We start from the raw sequence: 22,546 nt of genomic DNA, 5'->3' as shown, positions 1-22,546 counted from the left end.
ATTTGAATTCGAACAACATTATCTATCCTAGTTCGAGTAACATTGTCTACCCTCATTCGAGCAGAGCATTGTTTGTCCTCGTTCGAGTAACATAGCAACATCGCCTGTCCTCGTTCGAGCAGGCAGCATTGCAACATTGCCTACCCTCAGCTCAAGCAATACTGTCTGTCCCAATTCGAGCAGGGCAGCAGGCATTGTCTGTCTCCCGAGCATTGCCTGCACTCGTTCGAGCAGAGCATTGTCTGTGTTTCATTGTTATTTTTTGTCTCCAGATTACCCAGGGAATGGAGGCAATGTTCCCGTAACACCATTGTTCTTTAGTGCCATTAAGATCTCTGGAATTCAACCCCCGGCTGGATCCATTGTCAAATACCATTAAGTCGGAATCTATCAATTCTTAAGTTCAGCCGGTCAATTACAAATCCACAAAGCGATCTGACCAATTACAAATACCGGCATTACACATATCCCCGCCTCCAGAAAAACTACCAACAGAATCACCGCAATCACCGATCAACGATCTCAATATTTCTTCAGTTTTGGAAAAGCAAAGACATCACTGGTATGATTCAACAATTCTCGAATTAATTTTGCGCTGAGGTTGCTCTGCAAGAACAAACATTGCAAATCTCGATGGGGAGGAAGACGATAAAAGAAAGTGGTTAATGCATAAACAAGTCACTTTAGTAACACATGTTAGCTGTTTACTTCAGATTTCTTTGTCCAGAACAAGAGGACAACCAATGTAACATAGTAGAGACAGTGATGAGTGACCTGACCTCTAACTCTTTACTTTTGATTTAAGTACCCATGTTCAACACATATCTAAACACGAGTCCTCCAAATACCCGATTCAAGTATATACCTACATCCGACACTTACCAAAGTCCAAGTAACAAGGTCACTACAGATCATCACGAACACCCCACTATATCAGAGGTTCGCAAACTAAGAAAGCAAGTAAACACAATCATAGTTAGCACGCCATGGTGCTTATTTATATGACAAGTCCCTGAACTAGAAAGTAAACTCTACAACTCCACACCCCATGCGGAGATTTTCAAACTGATATTCTAGATTATTAAAGCATGCTACAAAAGGTGCTTAGTTATCTTATGCCAAAAATAATTATATGCACCGGGGTAAAACCCGTTGTAGCACAGCACATGTCTGAAGGGGTGGATGCTTTTATTTTTTACATCAGTCACAATTATATAAAGGTAATCTCAGATATGAAATGCTGAAAAAGCCATGATATGCTTACCACTTCAGAGGCAAGAAAAACAGAAGTTGATTCTTTATAAGACTGATGAACTTGAAGTCGTACCTGAAAAATACATGGCAAAATATTGAAAATGAATTGAATGGTCAATATATGCACGGGATTTGCAGCAGCAAAGAATGATATTAGGCACACTACTATAATCACATTAACCAAGGAAAGTTACTTACCAAATCAAATATCGGTTGGTCTCCTCACAGTTCTTTCGCAGAAACTTTTAGGCACATATAAAAGGGCCTGAATGGCCTTTCTTTTGCGATTTTGACCTCCATTACTGAAACAAAACCATCTCATAGGATCACATGTTGGGAGCCTTGATAGATAATCACCACAAAGCACCATTTCGAAGACCAAACTCCAAAGTAGAGCTTTAAGATATATAAATGACCAATTATAAGGTACGATTGCAAATGGCATTATCAGACTACATCAGTAAATATACAAATAGACACAATGGCATTCAAAAGCTAGCACGGCACCCCTAAAAATGGAACGTTGAAATATCACAACTCAAATATTTGAATGCTTAAATAGATATATCAATTTTTAGCATGCACCAGGTCAAAACAAAATAAAGTGAACTCTCTGCTCTGGAAGAATAATGGGAAGAAAACATCTAGCCAACCAAATTCGAAAAATTGTGTTTTGGCAAAAGGAAGAGATGGTTGTGCTTGCATTACTAACAACCATCTACAAGATATTTGGATGGAAAACGGAAATGGGAATACTAACATCAACTATAGCCCAAAATCAATAATACTGTTGCTGAAAAATATACAAAATAAGTAAAATTCTCTTTAGGGTCAAATCAGACATCCCAGAAGTGAATGGGTGGAAGATCATTATGATCTTCTCCAGAAACAAAGCTAGACGTAGTACACAGATTGAATGACTGAAAGCAACTAGGGTCCAGCATATAAACATGAATGCATGCTCCTCACACACTGACAATTAAACTTAACCTGAGCACTTGCCTTCAACCAAGAAATTACAACTTCAAAACTATACAAGGTAAGAACATCCTCATCTGAATAGAGAGTATATAAGAATTTAACTTAAATATTTTCGACTTGATTGGATGACAGTGCACAGGTGTTCAATTAGATGCTACATAATGCTGACAATAAAGTAGAAATTTGCATACATCAACTCCCTAAACCTGTGATCAGTCAATCTGGCTAAAGAGCTTAGTTCCTTAAAAATGAAGCAGTAGAATCGTCCCTCGCCGTACAAGTGCAAGATCAACCAAAATGAGTGGCATCTGAACAAAACTTTGGCAGTTCATGAAACAGTTCGACCATAACAGACTGATGCGATATAGATATTCTTTGCCCATTTATCCTGAAGAAGAAAGCCATAAGTTAGCATTTACACTTTCAGGAAAAAGGATGAAATAGGCTACTGATAAAGTTGAAGTAAATACCTTTACATGAGTGCTTGGAAAAGCAGAAGTTCTAAGGGTCTCCTGAGTTTCATCTGCAGGTTTTCTTCTTGGAACAATAAGAACAAAAGCCGCTTGATCCCAAGTCGCAGCAGTTGAAGTGATGTGATAGCCACTATCCCACCTCCGATGAATACCTTCACTAGGATATAGAAAATCTAATTCTACAACCTGAAACTGAACAAGAACAAGATACAGCAAGGCTGCAAGCTTTTCATTTAACACAAAAAATCGAATGGCATTGAACAGATATTCTAAAAATTCAATAAACCTGGTCAAAAAATGGAGCACCGCGTGACTTAACAATTGCCCATCTGCTTCCAGCAGTGGCCATGGAAGTCATATAAAAACCCTCCCTCCACTTTTTGTTGATCCATTTGAAAGGAAATGAATCACTAACTTTGTAGGATTGCTGCAAATACTGGGTCCCTACATTCAATAAATCAATAGAAATAAGATAGATGTATATAAAAAAATAGAAACTTCCCAAGGGAAAGCTAAACTAACCTTTAGACATTACAACTAAAGAACTCCCGTTATTTGCTCCTGCGATTGCACTGATGTAGTAATTCTTCTCCCATTGCTCCACAATCCACTCCTTCAGAGAGTAATAAAATTGGTAGATGAACATTTGTGCTAAACCAATAGGAGCTATTTACAACTGTGTCTGACATATATTACTAAGAGCAAACATCAAAATAGCATACAAATGATATGTAATAATATAGCAGAATTGCAATAGATAAGTCTCAGAATCAAAAGAGCATAATCAACCTTATGAAGGAAGAATGGAGAGAGTTCATAAACTTGAGCAGTGAAGCCAGTGCCAGCATCCATAATAAGAGCCCACAGGTTAGAACAAGAAGCCACACAGCTGATAAATAACCCGTCTTCATTTCCTTTCTCAATATGCTGGGGAAGCCTCACATCTGCTACATTATAGTGATATCTATAACCGGATATAGAAATTATTAACACCCGTTCTTATTAATAACTGGAAAAGCTTGATGATGATTCTTACATACCTTTGCTTCATAGGCCTACGAGTATTATACACACTAATCCACTGAGTTGCAGGCATACCCATTCGGACCTTTTTCTTCGGCTGTTCATCCTCTTCCTCCTCCAATGTTAATCGTCCCCTCTTTTGTCCTACTTGATATATAAGCTTCAAGAAAAATATATTCATGTTCAATAAATTCCAACAATTTAGATATATTTCTTTTCAATGACAAATTAATCAAATAACGCAGACGCAAGGAGTACCTTCTGAGCACCATCAATATTTATTGGCCAAATATCAGGATTTGGATCAACAATCCCATCAAAAAGATAGATATATTTTGCATAATTTGGTTCCTCGTCAAACTTCAAATTCACAACATACTCAACAAACTGTCTGAAGGGTGCAGGGCAAAAGCAACACAAAGTTTTTTGGAGAAGTGGCCATCTTTTTCTTACAAACAAGAAAGCCTTTATTTTCACCCTAAAATAACGACTTGAATCAGAAAGTAAGAGACAATAAATATCTACAAGCAGAAAGTTACATTACAAAAATGCAAACCTGATATCCTTGCCATGGTAACCGACCACGGAGGAGAAATATGAGCGTGTAAGCCAGAGATTCTAGGTCGTCTCTCCGACAACCAGTTCTACCAAGATGAGAATGCACACTAGCATACCGTACAGTTCCCCTGTGGGTATTGGGTAAAGAAATAATCAATAGCAGTTGACCATAACCTCAAAAAAAGAAAAAGAAAATGAAGTTCAAAGCTTAGGATAAGTTAGCAAAGAAAATTATACACACAAAAGGAGAAGATAAGCATGCAAAGGTAACGGATAACAATTTTATCAACTTTACCTGAAAACATCAGGACGTTGGTCATAATCCACATGTTGACCAGTTGAACTATCTAGCCATTTGGTAGCTGTTAAGTCAAAAGGGAAACGTAACAGTCAAAAATACTTCGATCTGAATAGAAATAGATCTAAAAATAAAGTTTATGCAGCTTACTTAATCCAAGGTCAACAAGAAAAAGTTTCTTCTCATCTGGAGTTCCAGGAGAACCAAGCAAGAAATTTTCAGGTTTCACATCCCCATGCACATATCTAAAAGGTATAGAAGCAACAGGATTATAGCACCAAATGTGTTTATTTCACACAAAAAAAAAGAATAAATAAATATACAGCGTGAAGATATATAATAATTGCTACCCAAAACTAATGACAGAGACCTCGATTCAGAGGACTGATTATCAACATTTATCAATTCAAGCATATAAACTCTCTTAACAGAAATCTTCTTGCCATATCTTAAACCAAAACAAGAAAGTCATAAGCAAAGTATAAAAATGCATCACCCTTTGGAGTGAATCTTCTCTAAGATTGATATTGCTTCAATGGCAATACATGCTACCATTTCGATAGACATCCTGGAATTGAAAAGATAAGGTACCGTTAGATAGTTTCACCGTGAATAAATAAAGCAAAATCTACCATGTAACTTCACAAGTAACACACGTGTGTGAGCTGTTGTTCCAAACATCCCATAAGCTAGGTCCAAGCCTATCCATCACCTGCAAAAAAACATTGCAACACCTCAAGATAATACTTGGAAACCTGAAACACACACACATATGTATGTATATCGAACTTAAGAGACTGCATGAAAGCAAACACATACCATAACATAGTAGTCACCTTGCTGACCCTTGTAATGAACTCGAGGAACACCATGGCTACCACTAAGGGCACTGCACAATAAGAAAAAACATTGGTTAAATCACAAATGACATACATGATACAACCCCGATTAATGAGGCTATGATAAAAATAAAACAACCATTAAAAATTGAGATGTTAGGAATCTCACTTGTAAACTTGCCACTCATATGGTGGCCCATAATTACATCCTTTGCTGCTTCTATGCTCAAATTTTAAAGCCACCTAAAATTCAAACATAAAAGTTCAGCACATTTGAGATATGAACTACTCAGTAAGGAATGGAATCTTCTATAGCATTATCAGGCACCTCTAGAGCACCAGGACCAGAAGCGCTAATTCGTCTACCAACATAAACTTGTCCAAATCCTCCTTTCCCCAGTTTCTTTTCAACTCTATACATCGGGGAACCACCTACAGAAACCTGTTGCATCGAAGACAGAGAATAAAAATCTATTCTTAAGACTAATATGACTTCCTAAACTGAAGTTTTCCTTTCTCATCAAAGAATAAAAATTTAAAAATATTAACAAAACAACATTTAAAGACAAGAAAATAGGGGGGGGGGAACCTTTTCAGGAAGCGGAGCTGTGTTTCCTTCATCTTCAGCGCCCTGGCCGTTATCACCGCTACGGACGCCACTATCGAACTCGTTCATCTTCTTTTCGGCAACCTGCCCTGTCAAAACCCTAAGCTCTTCAATATACTCGTCCTCCTATCTTCCCAACGGCGTTGTTTCAAAACCAACACCGCCCACAATATTATTGTATCCTTTACCGTTGATGTTGTTATAAACGGCAGCGACAATCGCTTCCTCCCGTTTCCCCTTCTGTACGGTTCTCCTCCGGTGAACAATATCAATCGGGTTAGGGTTAATGGATGTCCGATTTCTTCGAGAGCGGCGACGCAGCTGAGGCATCGTACGGATTACATAGGTCCATGACAGAAGGCAGCTTGGTGACGATTATTTATGAAGGTTCTAGAATCGTCGGATATATAATATATATCTTTGTTATAAATGTGTTTGGTGGGGGGGGAGAATGTTATTTATATTTCCTCTTTGGTTGATCAGAAATGTTATTTTAAGTAGATTTTTTAAATATATTATCGTAAATGTTATTATTTTTCTTTCTTTACGTATTGTTAGATTATCGATATTTTGGATTAAAATATTTTTAATTTTTTTTTAATATATTTATTCTGTCATTGAATAATAAAAATTATACAAAGGTTAAATTACAAATTTATCCTTAAACTATTTTAGATTTACAAAAAAAAAATCTATAATTAAAATTTTATATGAATTTTAAGGGTTAAAATAAAATTTTACCCTTAGATTAAATCTTTTTATTTTTTTCAATTTTGTAAAAAATATATATAAATTTTAAGAATTTAAATTTTTTAAAGAAAATATATAAATATTTTCTAACTTGTTAAAAATATATATATATAATAAGGATAATTTGGTCAAATATACATTCCAATAATTTTTTATTCCTTTAACCAAAAACGATAATCTTACATTCCTGCTAAACCAACCAAACACAAAATACAACATACTCAGTAATCCTATTCACCGGTAATCTTACATTCCCACCGGTAATCTTACATTTCGTGAACCAAACGCACCCTAAGTGTCTTAAAAGAAGAACCGAAAAAATAAAAATTTTCTTATTACAAAGATGTGTGAGTTTAGGATTTGAGGAGTGAATGATTTTGGGGATCCGAAAAGATCAACGAAATCTCCTCTCTCTCTCTCTCTCTCTCTCTCTGTTGTGTAAGCGAGAGAGATGTGATGTGAAAGACGTCTATCGATTATAATTTTTCCATCGGTATAATTTATATTTAGGATAAACTATAAATTTAGTATCTAAACAATTAATTTTGATTCGTTTTAGTATTTAACTTTCAATTATTTTCAAAACTATACATAATATTTAGTTTTCATTTCATTTTAGTATTCGCCATTAAAAATTTAAAGCATTTAATACTTAAACTATCGTTTTTGATTCGTTTCCATTTTAATACCTAAATTTTCAATTTTTTGAAACTTAATGTTAGATTTTGAACAGAATACTAAAATGAAACAAAAACTAAAATTTTTAATGGCAAGATATTAAAATGAACAAAAACTAAACTTAAGGTATAGCTTTGAAAATTTAGGTACTAAAACAAATCAAAGCTGATAGTTTAGATATTAAACATTTAATTTACCCTTAAAATATTAAAATTTATCGTTAATATTAGTTTTTATTATTTTTCAAATATTTTGATCATTATAATTTTAATTTTTTATAAAAATTATTAATTGATTAATAATTAATTTTTTGTTATCGGGATATATTTAATAATTAACTTTAATTAATTTATGTTATACTATTTTAAATAATATATTTATAAAAATGTATACTTATAATATTCTATAATTTATATAACTAATAGATTATAAAAAAAATAAATATATTATTTTTTATAATTTTTTTATAACATATTATAATTTATATTATAGTTATCATAATTTTAAATATATATATAATTAAATTATATAATATTTTAGTTTAAATATAATTTTTTAAATAATGTAATAATTTTTAGCTTATTATAGTGATAAGGTATTAAAGTCTTCTTTCTAGGAGATTCTTATTTAAATTTTCTTCAAAGTAGGAGTTAAAATAATTTATTTTATCAACTATTAATTGCATATTTTGATATTATGTTTTTATCTTTTCTTTTTATATTACCATTAATATTCGATTAATTAGTCTAAAATTCAAAAGCTCTTTATAGAATAACTTTCCAAACTCAATTTTCTTCATGTATAATATTAAGATTCGAATCATTAACATTATATAAAGAATTTGGTGTTTCATCATACTAAACTAATTGATAATTGTTTAAAATGGTAATGTCTCATTTTGACATTTTGGTAATCATTAACTCTTTTGTCTCTATTCTTTTTTAAAGTATTTTAGCCCAGTATCTCATTTTAAGGTAAAACGATTCCTAGCGTCTAACTGAATAGTCATTTTGACCATTATTTTTTTATTCTGAAGCATTTTAGGCCCCTAACATTTCATTTTCGGGTAAAAATCTCAATTTTGGAGCATTGACTGTTTGTTAACCAATAGTTATGGAAGGACCTTTTTGTCTCAAAATGAAATGTTGGGGACTAAATTACTCCAAAAAAGAATAGAGGCCAAAATAACTATTTTGATAAATATTGAGGACTAATTTTGATATTGTGCATAGTAATAACATACAAATTCATATGACAATGATGACTCATTGACAAACTGATATTATTATAGCTCAATCCCGACATATCTTCAATGATTATGAGCATTTATCAATATATAGTCTAAGGATCCAAAATAAGAATAAATCAACGATATAATCAAATAAACATCATTTGGATTTCGATAAGTGACGTTAAATTTAATATGAGAAAAAAAAGAAACTACATAATACAAGAGCATACAAAGAATGTGTTAAAAAATGTTTCAAGTCATCACTTTTGACATATAAAAATTGTCAAGTCAGCGACGAACATTGACAATTAGTCAAATAATTGTTTCCATCTAATCACATGACATCTTGCCTTGAAATTAAACGTTGAGGGTTAAAGTACTCTAAGAAAATATAAATAAAAGTAATTATTCAATAAACGTTAGTGACATTTTTTGCCTTTTTGTCTTTCAATTTAATATTAAAAGTTGTACACATTAAAAAGAAAATATATTAAAAAACATATTAAATAAACAATTCAATAAATTTATATCATAATATTTTATTATTCAATATGTTGAACATATTTTGATATAACAAATTTAAGGGCAAAATGTTTTTGGACTAAATTGAATTTATTCAAAGTTTTCAAAAATAATTATAAGTCCATAAAACTTGAATTTGAACACAATGATTTTTAGGACAAACATTACCAATATTGTCCTAACAATATCGATACCACATGAACAATATCGATATTGTTCTTGTAGTATCTATACCCAAAGTAAGGAAAGTATTAATACTCTCTTGACAGTGCCGATACTACCCTTTGGTTTTAAATGTGTTCAGATTCCAATAGCCAAAATTGTTATCGATACTCTAAGGACTATACTACTTTGTATAGTAGTATCGATATCGTAAACCCCAATATCGATACTCTCTGTCCAACTTTCATATAACGACTAATTTTTATTAGAGCAGTATCGATACTCATAGCCTTGTACCGATACTCTTTGGTCTGGATAGTTTTATTTTGCAAAAAATCAATCCCCAATGGCTCCAAAACATCCTCAACGGCTAGAAACATCCACAAACACATTCCAACATATAAAAGCAAGTTGAGAACACTTGAAGAAGGTTACAACACATATCCAAGCAATCCACACTAAGAGAAAAGTTTTTTCATTCTTATTTTTCCTTTTCTCTTTTACATAAGTATTTTTGTAAGCTTAAATTGTAAACTCATACCTTTTAGAGATTTTCTTGTTTACATTTCTCTATCATTTTGTAAAAGGGGTTGTGGTTCTAGTTTAGCCATTGAAAACTAGGAAGTTGTAAAAGGTTACTCTTGAGCCTAGAAAAATAAAGAACAAATTAGTGAATTTGTTAGAAAATCCTTAGTGTGGAGCTAAGGTTGTGGATGTAGACTTAGTTGAAAATTCGAACCACCATAAATCGTTGTGCAAATTTCCTATCATTTATCTCCATACTCCCAAAATTTTTATTTGGCCAATTCACTCCCTTTTGGCACTTTTTCAGTTGATCAATTGAGCTTCCAAATTCCCAATAATTGGTATCAAAGCGGGTCACAAATTGACGATCTAACAACCTTTTGAAGAACCTTGAAGCTTTACATCAATTTTTCGAAGCAACTGAAAAGATGGTTTCTACTTCCGTCCAATACTACCTAGAGGATTCTCACTCCATCCATAGGTCACCCTACTTCAATGGAGCAAATTATTCTTATTATAAGAATAGGATGATATTTTTCATCCAATCCATCAACCTTGTGATTTGGGATGCCATTATCGATGGTTCTCTCGTGCCTCCAAGAAATCAAAAGGAGTGGACAAGCGAAGATATAAAGCTTGCCCAACTCAGTGCTAAGCCATACACATTCTCTTTTGTGCTCTTGGCCTAGATGAGTATAGTATAATATCTTTATAGTCTAATACAAATGAGATTTGGGACAAATTGGAGGTGACCCACGAAGGAACAAGACAAGTGAAGACGTCCAAGATTGATATTCTCACCCTCAACTATGAAAACTTCAAGATGAAGCCTGGTGAAGACATCAAGACAATTTCAAATCCGTTTACTATGATCATCAATGACTTGAAGAACTTTGGGAAGGTCTATCCCAATGAAAAGATGGAAATAAAGATTTTTACCTCATTGTCTACATATTGAGAAGGCAAAGCTAATGCCATTTAAGAAGCCAAGGACTTGGAGCTATGCACTCTCGATGAGCCCATTGGCTCATTACTCACTCCTGAAGTAAAGCTCCAAAGGAAGAAAAATGAAGAATAAGAGAAAAACAAGAAAAAGAGGGAGGTGACAATCGCCTTTTGATCCATCAATGAGAGCAATCAAGACTCAAGTGAGGAATATGAAGAAATGGCCAAGTTCTTCAAATGATTCATAAAATTCATGATTTCCAAAGGAAAAGAAGTGAAGCATGAATCTAGTAAGAAGAAAGGTCCCCTGATGTGTTTTGAATGCCAAAAGACAGGACATGCCAAGTATGAATGTCATCTCATAAGAGAAAGGGATCAAGCAAAAAGATGGCATTTGTGGTTATTTGGAGTGATGAAGGCAAGTTCGATGATGAAGTAGCCAATATATGCCTCATGGCCATTCAAGAAGATTCAATGGTAACTTCTAACTCTTGTGATTCAAATTCTTATTCATTTAAAGAGTTACAAGATGCCTATGATGAGTTGTATTTGGAATTTGAAACCATGAATTCCAAATATAAGAAATTAATTTCAAAATTCAAAATTGAAAATGATTTGATTTTGAAAGAAAAATTTGATTTTGAAAAACAAAATGAAAATTTTTGAAAAATGATTTTGAGCTTTCAAAAATCAAAATCAATGATTTAGAAAAAGAAAATTTTGATTTGAAAGTGAAGCTTGATAGCTTAACAAAAGAAAAATAATTAATTTCTCAAAACAATTCATCATGTTCAAAAATGGCAAAATGCTCACATTGTCATTTTCATGGTCACATGGAACATACTTGTCTTTTGAAGGAAGAAAAATGTTTTAAAATTAAACAAGTATGGGTTACTAAAGGAACAAGGGGCATTGAAACTAATGTTCAAGGATCCAAAGCAATTTGGATACCAAAATCCAAATAAATGTCTCTTACAGGTGTGTGGAAGCAATGGTGATGAAAGCGAAGAAATTCAAATGCTCTAGCCACACTTGGAAAAGAATGGGTAACCTCTAAACTTAATGATGTTAATTTTGCATAATTGGTTGCCTATTTGTTTTATGCATGATTGAGCCTTGAACTTAAATAATTATGTGTTGATTTTCATCTCATGTATGTTAAAATATATTATGATGAACAATTTTAAAGCTTTTAATGATTTTCCATAAGTCTTAGTTCATCATAATGATTTTTGGTCAAATATTTTTTAATGCTTTGTTTTTACAAACTTTGATTTTTGACCTTAAACTTAAATGATTATGAATGTGTTTTGCTACAAATGATATCTATCTAACAATTAATATCAATTTTCTCAAATGCATAATATTTTTTGGATAACTTTATGCATATGAACTTCAATATCTCGTGTTAATGTTGCATAAAGTAGTTTAGACTTGGATTTATTGAATTTCATGTGTTACTAACATGTTTGTTCATCTTTGTTGAAATTCAATAGTTTTTAAGTGTCAAATTTTTTCAAATTCAATTTTTTGGAATACTTTTGTTGATGGGGAGTTTTTGATTTTTCAAATGAATTTTAAGTTAAAACTACTTACTCTCCATTGTTATTTTTTAACCTTAAAGTTTGAATTATTTTTTATATAACAAAAAGGGGAAGAAGTATGGGTTTGAAAAATTCAATTTCAAGACTGAAAAAGAGGGAACTTTAATATTTTCTAAAATATTTCTCTTTTTCATTAAATGTTTTATTAAGGGGAAATTTTGTCAAAAACCATTTTTCAAAGGTTTTTTATATCAAAAAGGGGGAAATTGTTAAACCTATTTTGATATAACAAATTTAAGGGCAAAATAGTTTTGGACTAAATTGAATTTATTCAAAGTTTTAAAAATAATTCAAAGTCCGTAAAATTTGAGTTTGAATTCAAAATGATTTTCAGGACAAACATTACCGATATTGTGCTTACAATATTGATGTCACATGAACAATATCGATATTGTTCTTGTAGTATCGATACCAAAAGTAAGGAAAGTATTGATACTCTCTTGGCAGTACCGATATTGTCGTTTGGTTTTAAATGTGTGCAGATTCTAATAGCCAAAATTGGTATTAATACTCTAAGGACTATCGATACTACTTTGTATAGTAGTACGATACTCCCTGTCCAATGGTCATATAATGGCTAGTTTTTATTAATGCATTATCGATAATCGTAGACTGAGTACCGATACTCCTTAGTTTGGACAATTTTATTTTGCATAAAATTAATCCCTAACGGTTCCAAAATATCTCCAATGGCTAGAAACGTCCATAAACACATTCCAACATATAAAAACAAGTTGAGGACACTTGAAAAAGGTTACAACACCTATCCATGCAATCCACAACAAGAGAAAAGTTATTTCATTCTTATTTTTCCTTTTTTCTTATACATAAATGTTTTGTGAGCTTAAATTGTAAACTCCTACCTTTCAGAGGTTTTCTTGTTTACATTTATCTATTCTTTTGTAAAAAGGGTTGTGGTTCTAGTTTAGTCATTGAAAACTAGGGAGTTGTAAAAGGTTACTCTTGAGCCTAGAAAAATAAAGAACAAATTAATGAATTTGTTAGAAAATCCTTAGTGTGGAGCTAAGGTAGTACATGTAGATCTAGTTGAAAAGTCTAACCACTATAAATCGTTGTGCAAATTTCATATGCTTTATCTTCATATTCCCAAAATTTTTATTTGGCCAATTCACCCCCTCTTGGTACTTTTTCAGTTGATCAATTGAGCTTCCAAATTCCAACACAATCAAACAATATAATTTTAAGTTTCTACCAAATAAACTAAATAATACAATGTAACATTCTCAATAATTTATTATGTAATGTTACATTTCAAGAATCTTATTCATAAATATAAACTCATATTCCTTGAAATAAATGGCCCCCTTAAATATATAAGACTTTACAGGAATTATCACCAGCATTATTTTGAAGAGTGGGCTGTAATAGCAAAGCTAAATTGTTCTCGGATCCGTGGGGAGGTACAAAACGGGTGAACCTTACATGTACTTATAACTTTTCACATTTAAGGAATGTTTGTTGTGGTGATCTCATGCAACGAGACCAGCTGTGATGGGACCACTCCAGGGTACGCAATATCCTATCAGGATTATATATGGATATCGTACTACAAACTCTGATAGCGCCATGTGTGTATGATAACATTATCTGGGGGAATCATGATTCGGGTGTTTATTCGGTTCGCTGTGCATATTGGTGGCTCCATAAACCATATCACAATGCAGGTTCACTATCCTCATTCTAGAAGACGATTATGAAGCTACGTGTCCTATTGAAGGTACGTATTTTCGTATGGAGACTTGCAAACGAAGTCTTACCAGTTGGAAGCAAAGTACTGGTAACCGGGTTAGGTGATGGTATTTTTCCGTTATGTAAGGTTGCAGTTGAGATAATGATTCATGCATTTCGGGATTGTCCACATGTGAGGGACATTATCCGAGCTGTAGATATATCAGGTGCATTATTTACTTCAATTTATACTTTTATACTATTATGGCTAGAATCTGCATGTGCTACGTTGGAGTTGATTCTTTTGCAGGTTTTTTGGTACTTCTTTGGAATGTCTAGAATGGTCATAATTTATTGGTGCATGAAGGAATGCTACAATCAACTTTGGTGATTGTGGCCAACGCCACATGATTTCCTTAGTGCTCAACGAAATCAACTCCCTAAAAGGGATAGTGTTATCGAGATCAACCGATGGAGGTCACCAGTTGGACAGGTTGTTAAGTTAAATGTCGATGGTGCTTATAACCTAACGATTAAAATGGCAGCGGTAGGTGTTATTGCTCACGATGCAGGTGGTTCGGTTCAGGGCAAACTAACTACTACTTTCGGAGGTATCTATGTACCAGTTTTGTCCAAGTTGCATAGCCTAGCCGCAACTGTCAATTGTGCAATTGAGGAGGAATAGCGAGACATTATTATTGAGTTGGATTCTACTACAATTGTTAATCTTTACAATGATATATCTGGTGATGAATCTATTATTAGTGTTCACATGGCAGCTATTCGAGAGAAATGTACTATGTTTAATAGTTGCATTGTGTCATATGTTAGTCTGGAAGCGAATAAGGTTGCTCATAAGTTAGCTAAAAGAGCCATTGATTGTAATGTGTCCTATTTTTTAGTCTGATATGCCGACATTCATTGAGTCTGATATGCCGACATTCATTGAGTCTGATGTAAGACATGATTGTTTGTTGGTTGATTAATGGATTTTGGGCACTCTTTTCCCCTTATACGAACCCAACCTTTAGGTTGGCAGAAGGGTTTTTAATGAGGCATGCCTTTCTTTAAAAAAAAGAAATATTAATGATTTGTAGGATAAATGATATTGTTAATAAAAAATATTAGTAATTTTTAGGGTAAATCATATTATTAATGTTGGGACCATCGACGCACCCCATGGCGCATCGGAAACACAACTTGACGGTCTCACCAGCGATCCAAGTACGGAAAACCGAAATGGGGAGGAAATGATGCAAATACTTACAATGGGTTCCTTGAAAAACAACAAAGACAGCAGTGACTAATGGTGATCACGAACTGTTTGAATCGTAAGCCTTCACGGAAACATGTCTCGACCTCTACTTAGTTCACCCGATTGTGAGCAAAATTTACTTTTCCCAAAAATAGTTTTGAGAAAAATGGCTGAAGAGAGAAGTGGCTGCTAGACCTTACCTCACTTTAAATATATCAATTACCCTAACCTTCTAGAGATTTTAAGTTATTTCGAATTAATAAAAAATCTTATTTAATTAATTCAAATTAAATATCCATTAAAGACTTATAATATGAATTATAATCTTTAACGTTTATTTAAACTCTTATTTAATTATTCCGAATAAAATATCGATTAAAAGAGTTGTAATCAAAATTACATTCTTTTAGTGTTTACTTATTATATTCGGAATAATTAAAATCATATGTACATCAAATATACATATATTAACTCCAGATATATTTTAATAACATACAACAAATTGTACATCTTTGCTCATTTCACTCCTAAAGTGTGACGGTGTAGGTTCTTGCAACGTTAGTAGTAATTATTAGAACAATTTTAATATTACATACAATGAGTGACATCTAGCAAGATATCATTGTCACCTAAGTTACAAGAAATTATGATTCGAAATATCATCTTTGTAATTAACTCTTTTATGTATTACATCCTTTTGTGCTTTATATCTAGAATAGACACAAGTCTTGGAATAGTCACACTTGTATAGCCCATATATTGTTTCTTGATATCTAGAGTAGACTATAATTAATGAATAATTTGTGATATCTCACATCAACTTATTCGAGCATGGTTATGCATTTCTAGTCTCACTCAATCAAGTGACCTGTGATATATTTCCTATTATATAGGAAGGACAAATCATATCTTCATCATACGCACCCACTACATATATCGATATATATTCAATAATATTCTTTATAGTGCAACCAGTTACAGAGCATGCTTAACTATATCAAAACATACAACAATATATGTTGGGATAACATTGATCTCAAGTCTGAGGATCATACATATAGTCATCACCATGAGCAATTTTATGATCGTTACATAATAATCCAAGACATATACTCATGGTGGGTCAATCTAATACATTGTTCTCTAACAATATAATAATGTATCAATTCTAACATCTCTATATCAATGACAACTCGTTGTCATCAATCAATAACATGTTAGTCTTAAGCGTATTATTATTGTCCATGCCCATAATAATACTTGACTATGGATCTTTTAATAATAATAATGTTATTATATGGACTTTATTATATTTCAATTTATTTTAAACACAATCATATAACTGAAAATAATAGTGACAATGCCTTTATTCAATAAAATCGGTAAACAAATGTATTATTACAATTATCATATGATTTGTCTTTGGGCATACTCTAACAATTAAGTCATCCAACTATTAACATACTTCTATTTTGAACATCAAACTACAAAACTTTCAATTTCATCACTTATATTTTTGATCGATTATGTTTTTCTTATTATTATTTTTTTGAATTAATGATGGATTAATTTTTAAGTACTCTCCATTAACTCGTTAATAAAAATGATGAGATGGCCTTTTTCTATAATAATACAATAATATATTTACATAGGAATATTTATATATTTAATCAATTTAGTTTTAGTTATAAGTAAATTAATAAATTTAATTATTTATATGTATAAATTCTTAAGATTAAGATCATTGCTTGGCGAGTGACTTATGGTGGTTTACTAGTTGGTTAACGTTTGTGTGAGGCTAGAATAAGTGATGGTATCTATCTAATGTATGAAATGGAAGAAGAGACGGTCGTTCGCGTCTTGAGAGATCGAGCATATGCTCTGGAAACGTTTGTTCGCGCCATAGTACAAGGTTCATTTTTGTCTAGTCAATTTGTACCTCGATTAGATTGGCTCAATTTGGCAATCTCTTCCATGAAGATTGATGACCTAGCTTGCTCTTGTTCTCCTTTGGAATCTTTAGAACGGAAGGAATTCCAAAGTGCATGAAAACAAGTGGCAACCCCATGGATACTGGCTATCAATGTCAGGTCCTTGTAATAAGAATTTTTATCGATCAGAAATCAAGCGTTGGGAAGAGTGAGGACTGTGCATTTTGCTCCTAGAACGTCGTCACTGTTAGTTCATACGAAATAGAAACCTTTCCTTATTGGTTATGTTAAAATTAACCTGGATGGTGCTTATGAACCCATTGGGAGGATGACAGTTGTTGGTGTTATTTTTCATGACTCTTTCGGCCATGTACTTGGAGGAATGGCTGCGACATTGCTAGGTTGTGTTGAAGCTGGCCTAATAGAGATTCACGCTTTCAATGCTATTCTTTCGTTGGCTAGCGAGTATAATTGAACCCATGTCATTTTTTAACCGAACTTAACGCTCGTTGTTAACAAGCTATCTCGACAAGAGGAGGATCTATCCACGTTGGGTTACCACCTTTTGGATGCTCGTAAGACACTAGAGGCTAGGATCCACTTCAAGGTTTGCTATATTCCTAGATCTTGTAATTCTGTAGCCCATACTCTAGCTACATGGGCTTTTAGGTACGACAATGTTGTGTATTTTGACTTAGTTTGTCCTGAGTTTATATCGTCTATTGTATCCAACGATTATGTTTATGGTAATACAAGTTCCTAGAGCACTCTTTTCCTCTTATAGACTTAAAATGGGTTTTTAATGAGACCCTTTTTTCTTTTTAAAAAGTATTGATATTGATCTTAAAAATTAAGAAAATATATAACAATCTAAAAATAACGTAAAAGACATGAAATAAAAATATAAGAAATACATAAAAATCATTAAAAAGAAGAAGATTCGTTGATGTTACCTGAATGGCATGGTCTTATAATAGAACAAGACGTCGCGCAGGTTTTTGGGAGAATTTTATAAGGTGCTCCATAGAATTTTATTCTCTATTGACACTCTTTTCGAAGTTTTATTTATTTATCCGGATAATTTATATTTTTATTTACTAAAATATAAGCTTCTCATCAAATTAATAATTATACCATAATATTAGTTTTAAAATATTTAAATTCGAAAAATATTATTATCTTATAAATAAGAAATTATATGTGATAAAATCTTTTTTTCAAAGTTAACTAGAAATTAAATTATTAAAGACTGTGATTTGAATTCTATTTGATTCGGTTTAAAAAAGCTAGCAGTGTAACTTGATGAAAAATGAAAATTATGAGAAAAATAAATATATGTGATGGATTCAAAGATTATCGGGTTTATAGGCCCAAATTCGTAGTCCACCACTGATTCTACTGGGGGTGAGAGATCGAAACTCTTGGTGGTATAGTACATGTTTATTGTTTAGAATTCAGTGATCGTATATTTAAGATATAATTAGATTTTTTAGGGTTATCGTGCCTGTCACTATCCTCTCATAGTACTTTTATTGAGTTAATTTTTATTTTTAATCTGTTTGTAATTTTAAAATATATTTATATTTTTCTAATTTATGATCAATTACAACATTATATCGTAACTTTTTTTTAATAAATATGAGATAGATTGTAATATTTATTCAAAGACTCTCGATCATTTGCTAATAAACGTTCATATCCTTACATTTGTGGTGTTTGAATCTACGACTACAAAACAAAAAGAAAAACAAGTCAACTATTGAAGTTACTTGGTTTTAGCTTATATCATAACATAAATATTTATTTAATTTATTGATCAGATGTGATTGAGAGTGAATATTCACTGGGAGTGAGCTTTTAGATGCGTTGAAAGGAATTAATTCCATCATTAACGAAATCGATCTATTGAAAATCTCACAAAATTCGACCGGTATATAAAAATGAAATGATCAAATCAACAAGATCACCATGAAAAAACAAACAAATTACTAAATAAAATAATTTCCCATGGTTACAAATCTCACTTTAAACCAGCAACACTTGCATCTAATCTCTTCTTCATCCAGTCTATTATATCTTGTACGATCTCTTCTAGCTCCGGCTCGAAGAGCAGGTCGTGCAAGAAGCCCTCGTAATGCTTAATGTCTTTGAACTCGGAGGCTGCTTTGTTGTACAAATCCCGGGAGGCGAGAGGATCGGTTACTTTGTCCGCCGTTCCATGCAGAACGAAGAATAGGATAGTCACAGACTTGAAAATCCGCATCAAGTGTGATGATATTCGCAAATATCTCGTGCCTGGTTCGGACCCTTATCAGATCGGTGTAGACCAATGGATCGGAGTACTTGGCCGACATTGCTGCAGGATCCCTTGAAACTGGGATGCCCCTCTTGTCGTACCTTTGAACTGCAACTTTGGAGCAATCAGAGAAACAAGAGGAGCAAGGGCCTCCACAAAGGTACCATGCCGAAAATTTAAATGGGGGAACCGGTATAGTATACCATATCCGAAAACCATTTCGATCGGTATTAAAATACAGATTCGAACAGCTAGAAATCCGAATTCCCGAACGGAGCATTAAAGAATTTCATAGGGTCATATGACTGGTTATTGTTTGGTTTCTAAGGAACTGCCAACTTTTTAATCCTTTTCTTCAAGAAATAAACCTCAGAGATCAATACAAACTGACTTAGTGCGACTACGAAACAAGAACTAGGGGAAACTTACAGTAAAAATTGGATGTGCTGGCTTGACATGTAATGCTGGATATGTAAGAACAATTCCCTCCAGCATTTCTTGAACACAAGGATATGAAGCTGCCTGCACATTTAAGCCTTATTAAACCAAAAGTTCAACTGATAATTCAGGTACTAATTATAACATGAACCCCGATCTCTAAACCCTTAACGCTACGCCTTCAACATATGTCGTACCTTCAAAGCCACCACTCCACCAGTAGAGTGACCAATAAGGAACAACGGTACACCGGGATTCTCTGATTTGATTTTCCAGCCACCGCTCCACCAGTAGAGTGATCAAAAAGGAACAACGGTACACCGGGATTCTCTGATTTGATTTTCCACAAAAAATCCCCCTTAAGAAACAGAACAAGTTAAAGTTTTAGTACTATATAGCCAAGCAGTAGCCATGAAAGTCGGTAACACTCAAATGATATACGAAAGAGCAAGAAGATAATCTGATCGAATATTATAAAACAAACGAGTATGAGTTAATCTCAAGGCACATTATAGATACAGAACAATTCAAGAACTTACAGTGTCTGCAACTACATGATCGAGTGAAGGAACATATCCATGCAATCCATCACTGCCACTGTGACCTACAGCCAGAGAGTTTATGTCATTATCTACAGGGGATTACAACGTTTGGCCCTTGAACTATCTAGAGAACGAAAGATCTACTAGAGCATTTGTGTCAAATTATGTACCTGTCCAGTCCATTTCATGTACACCAAAGTTGCTAGAGTTTAGTTGCTTTGCAAATTGAGCATATCTTCCACTGTGGACAGGGAAGAAAGCATGATTTTATGTTAGGGCGAAAACATATCATTAATAAAATATGTAAATAAAATATCTAATATATATGATAATTTGAAGTGTGACTGCCCGACCGCCCCTTCGGTCCATCCTGAGCATGGAAAATGAGATTCATTTATGGAAACTGAAAAGTTCACACAATTCAATCAACAAACTAAGGTTACCTGTGCCCATTCAACCCGTGTATGATTATCAAAATGCCCCTAAAATCACAAACAAGCAGCACTTAGGAGACAATCTAACAGAAATGTATCCGATTAATTCATTCTTTCCCTCAATTTTATAACAAAGAAATGAAGTATAGCATACCTCAATTCACCGGTAAGCGGAAACCAAGACCGGCAAAACAAGGCATTTCCTCGAACACCAAAGAATAGAGACGTGCTCCACCGGCACTGAATCTTTCCGTCCCCTGTTACAAACCCCATGTCTAAAGCCTCCGTCAAGGCTCTCCTTCTCAAGGTGTCCTCCTTTTCCCACCTCGATACCGACCTCCGCTGAGTGATTTTAGCAGCCGTGACCCCCCTTTGAGAGTGCCGGCGCCGAGGGAAGAGGAGCACGAGAAGACACAAGATCATTGATCGAATGAAAATAAGAGGGATTCGTAGGGTTCTCAGGGTCGGGATTAACCGGTTGCTTGCTCCCGACGTCAATTGATCCATCTCCCCCGCCGTTGCCATGGCAGCGACAGCCAAAAAAAAAAAATAATTTATAAAAACAAACAAACAAAAAACTAAAATGAAATCGAAGAAGAAAATCGGGTATTTTTACAAATGGACGGTGCTGACGAGGGAAGCATTTGTAGCGTGAGCTTCAGTTTCCTTAATTTGAATATCTGGTGTGATAAAAATGGAGAGTCGACGCCAAACGGGAAAGTAGAGTGAAGCTTACGCTATATTCCCCATGTTGACAGCTCCGCTTCGTACAGGTCGAGGCGCGAAATGATTAAAGGAAAAACCGGTTAGCAACCGTTATTTGAATTTAACTTTTAAATTAAATTACAAATTCAATCCATCAAGCAATTCTCTTCTCACTCCTAATTTATTTACTAAAATTTAATATTTTTAATTTACTCATCAGACTTTCATTTTACTCCTATTTTGATCACATTCGATTCTCTATCTATTGATATGTTAGGGACATACACATGATTTTATACTAGAGAATACACTTATAAAATTGTAAAGGAATATAAATATATTATTAATAGAAAATACAAAGAATATATATATATATATATATATATATATATATTATGATAATTTAAAATTTTCATAAGAAGCACGAACCAAGCGACCTTGGTGTTAAAAGAATTGTTGGTATTCCTTGAGCTTCCGGGTTCGAACACCAGAAATGGAAGAGGTATGAGCGTGTTTAATGTCGATTGATTGAGAGTTATCTTTAAACATATATTACCTTATACTTATCCCAAATCAATAAAAAAAATCAGAAGAACAATTGTCACCACCTATTCCTCCATCGATCTATCCTTAGATATTATTAGTATATAATCATATAAAATTAAATAACGCCATGAATCCTATAGAGGAGCCGAAATGAGCTTTAAACTACTTATGAACACAATGTTTGTTAGGTATTTGAGAGTGGAAATTGTAACACCCTAAACTCGAATGGGCCTAAAGTGTTACATTAAGCTACCGAAGCA

The 22,546-nt window shown here is 33.3% G+C and overlaps 1 protein-coding gene and 2 pseudogenes across 1 annotated transcript; all 3 read right to left on the bottom strand.

Annotated features, from left to right (window-relative positions):
* The window catches only part of LOC120197608, a 33,039-nt pseudogene extending 32,663 nt beyond the window's left edge, over positions 1-376 (bottom strand).
* Positions 377-1,996: 1,620 nt separating this feature from the next.
* Positions 1,997-6,417, bottom strand: LOC120197743 (annotated as a pseudogene).
* A 13,160-nt stretch (positions 6,418-19,577) lies between these two features.
* On the bottom strand, positions 19,578-21,542 carry LOC120197487 (monoglyceride lipase-like). The gene is made up of 7 exons (XM_039198997.1): positions 21,190-21,542; positions 21,045-21,083; positions 20,772-20,842; positions 20,599-20,663; positions 20,310-20,417; positions 20,051-20,143; positions 19,578-19,771 (listed from the first exon to the last, which is right to left on the bottom strand). Exons 1-7 carry the CDS (start codon positions 21,540-21,542, stop codon positions 19,637-19,639), a joined length of 864 nt encoding a protein of 287 aa, XP_039054928.1. The 3' UTR covers positions 19,578-19,636.
* Between the last annotated feature and the right edge of the window lie 1,004 nt (positions 21,543-22,546).

The sequence above is a fragment of the Hibiscus syriacus genome, unplaced genomic scaffold (genome assembly GCF_006381635.1).
Source record: "Hibiscus syriacus cultivar Baekdansim isolate YM2019G1 unplaced genomic scaffold, ASM638163v2 tig00117048_pilon, whole genome shotgun sequence".
Taxonomy (NCBI): domain Eukaryota; kingdom Viridiplantae; phylum Streptophyta; class Magnoliopsida; order Malvales; family Malvaceae; genus Hibiscus; species Hibiscus syriacus.
The sequence above is the reverse complement of the archived record's forward strand: the minus strand, read 5'-3'. Positions and strand labels throughout refer to the sequence as shown.

Bases quoted from the DNA above. Each gene is read 5' to 3' on its own strand.
- LOC120197487 (XM_039198997.1), bottom strand. From the start codon at position 21,542: ATGGATCAATTGACGTCGGGAGCAAGCAACCGGTTAATCCCGACCCTG. The intron at 21,084-21,189 runs GTATGCTATACT...TTGTGATTTTAG, and splicing joins CCGCTTACCGGTGAATTGAG to GGGCATTTTGATAATCATAC. The intron at 20,144-20,309 runs GTGTACCGTTGT...TTAAATGTGCAG, and splicing joins AATCAAATCAGAGAATCCCG to GCAGCTTCATATCCTTGTGT.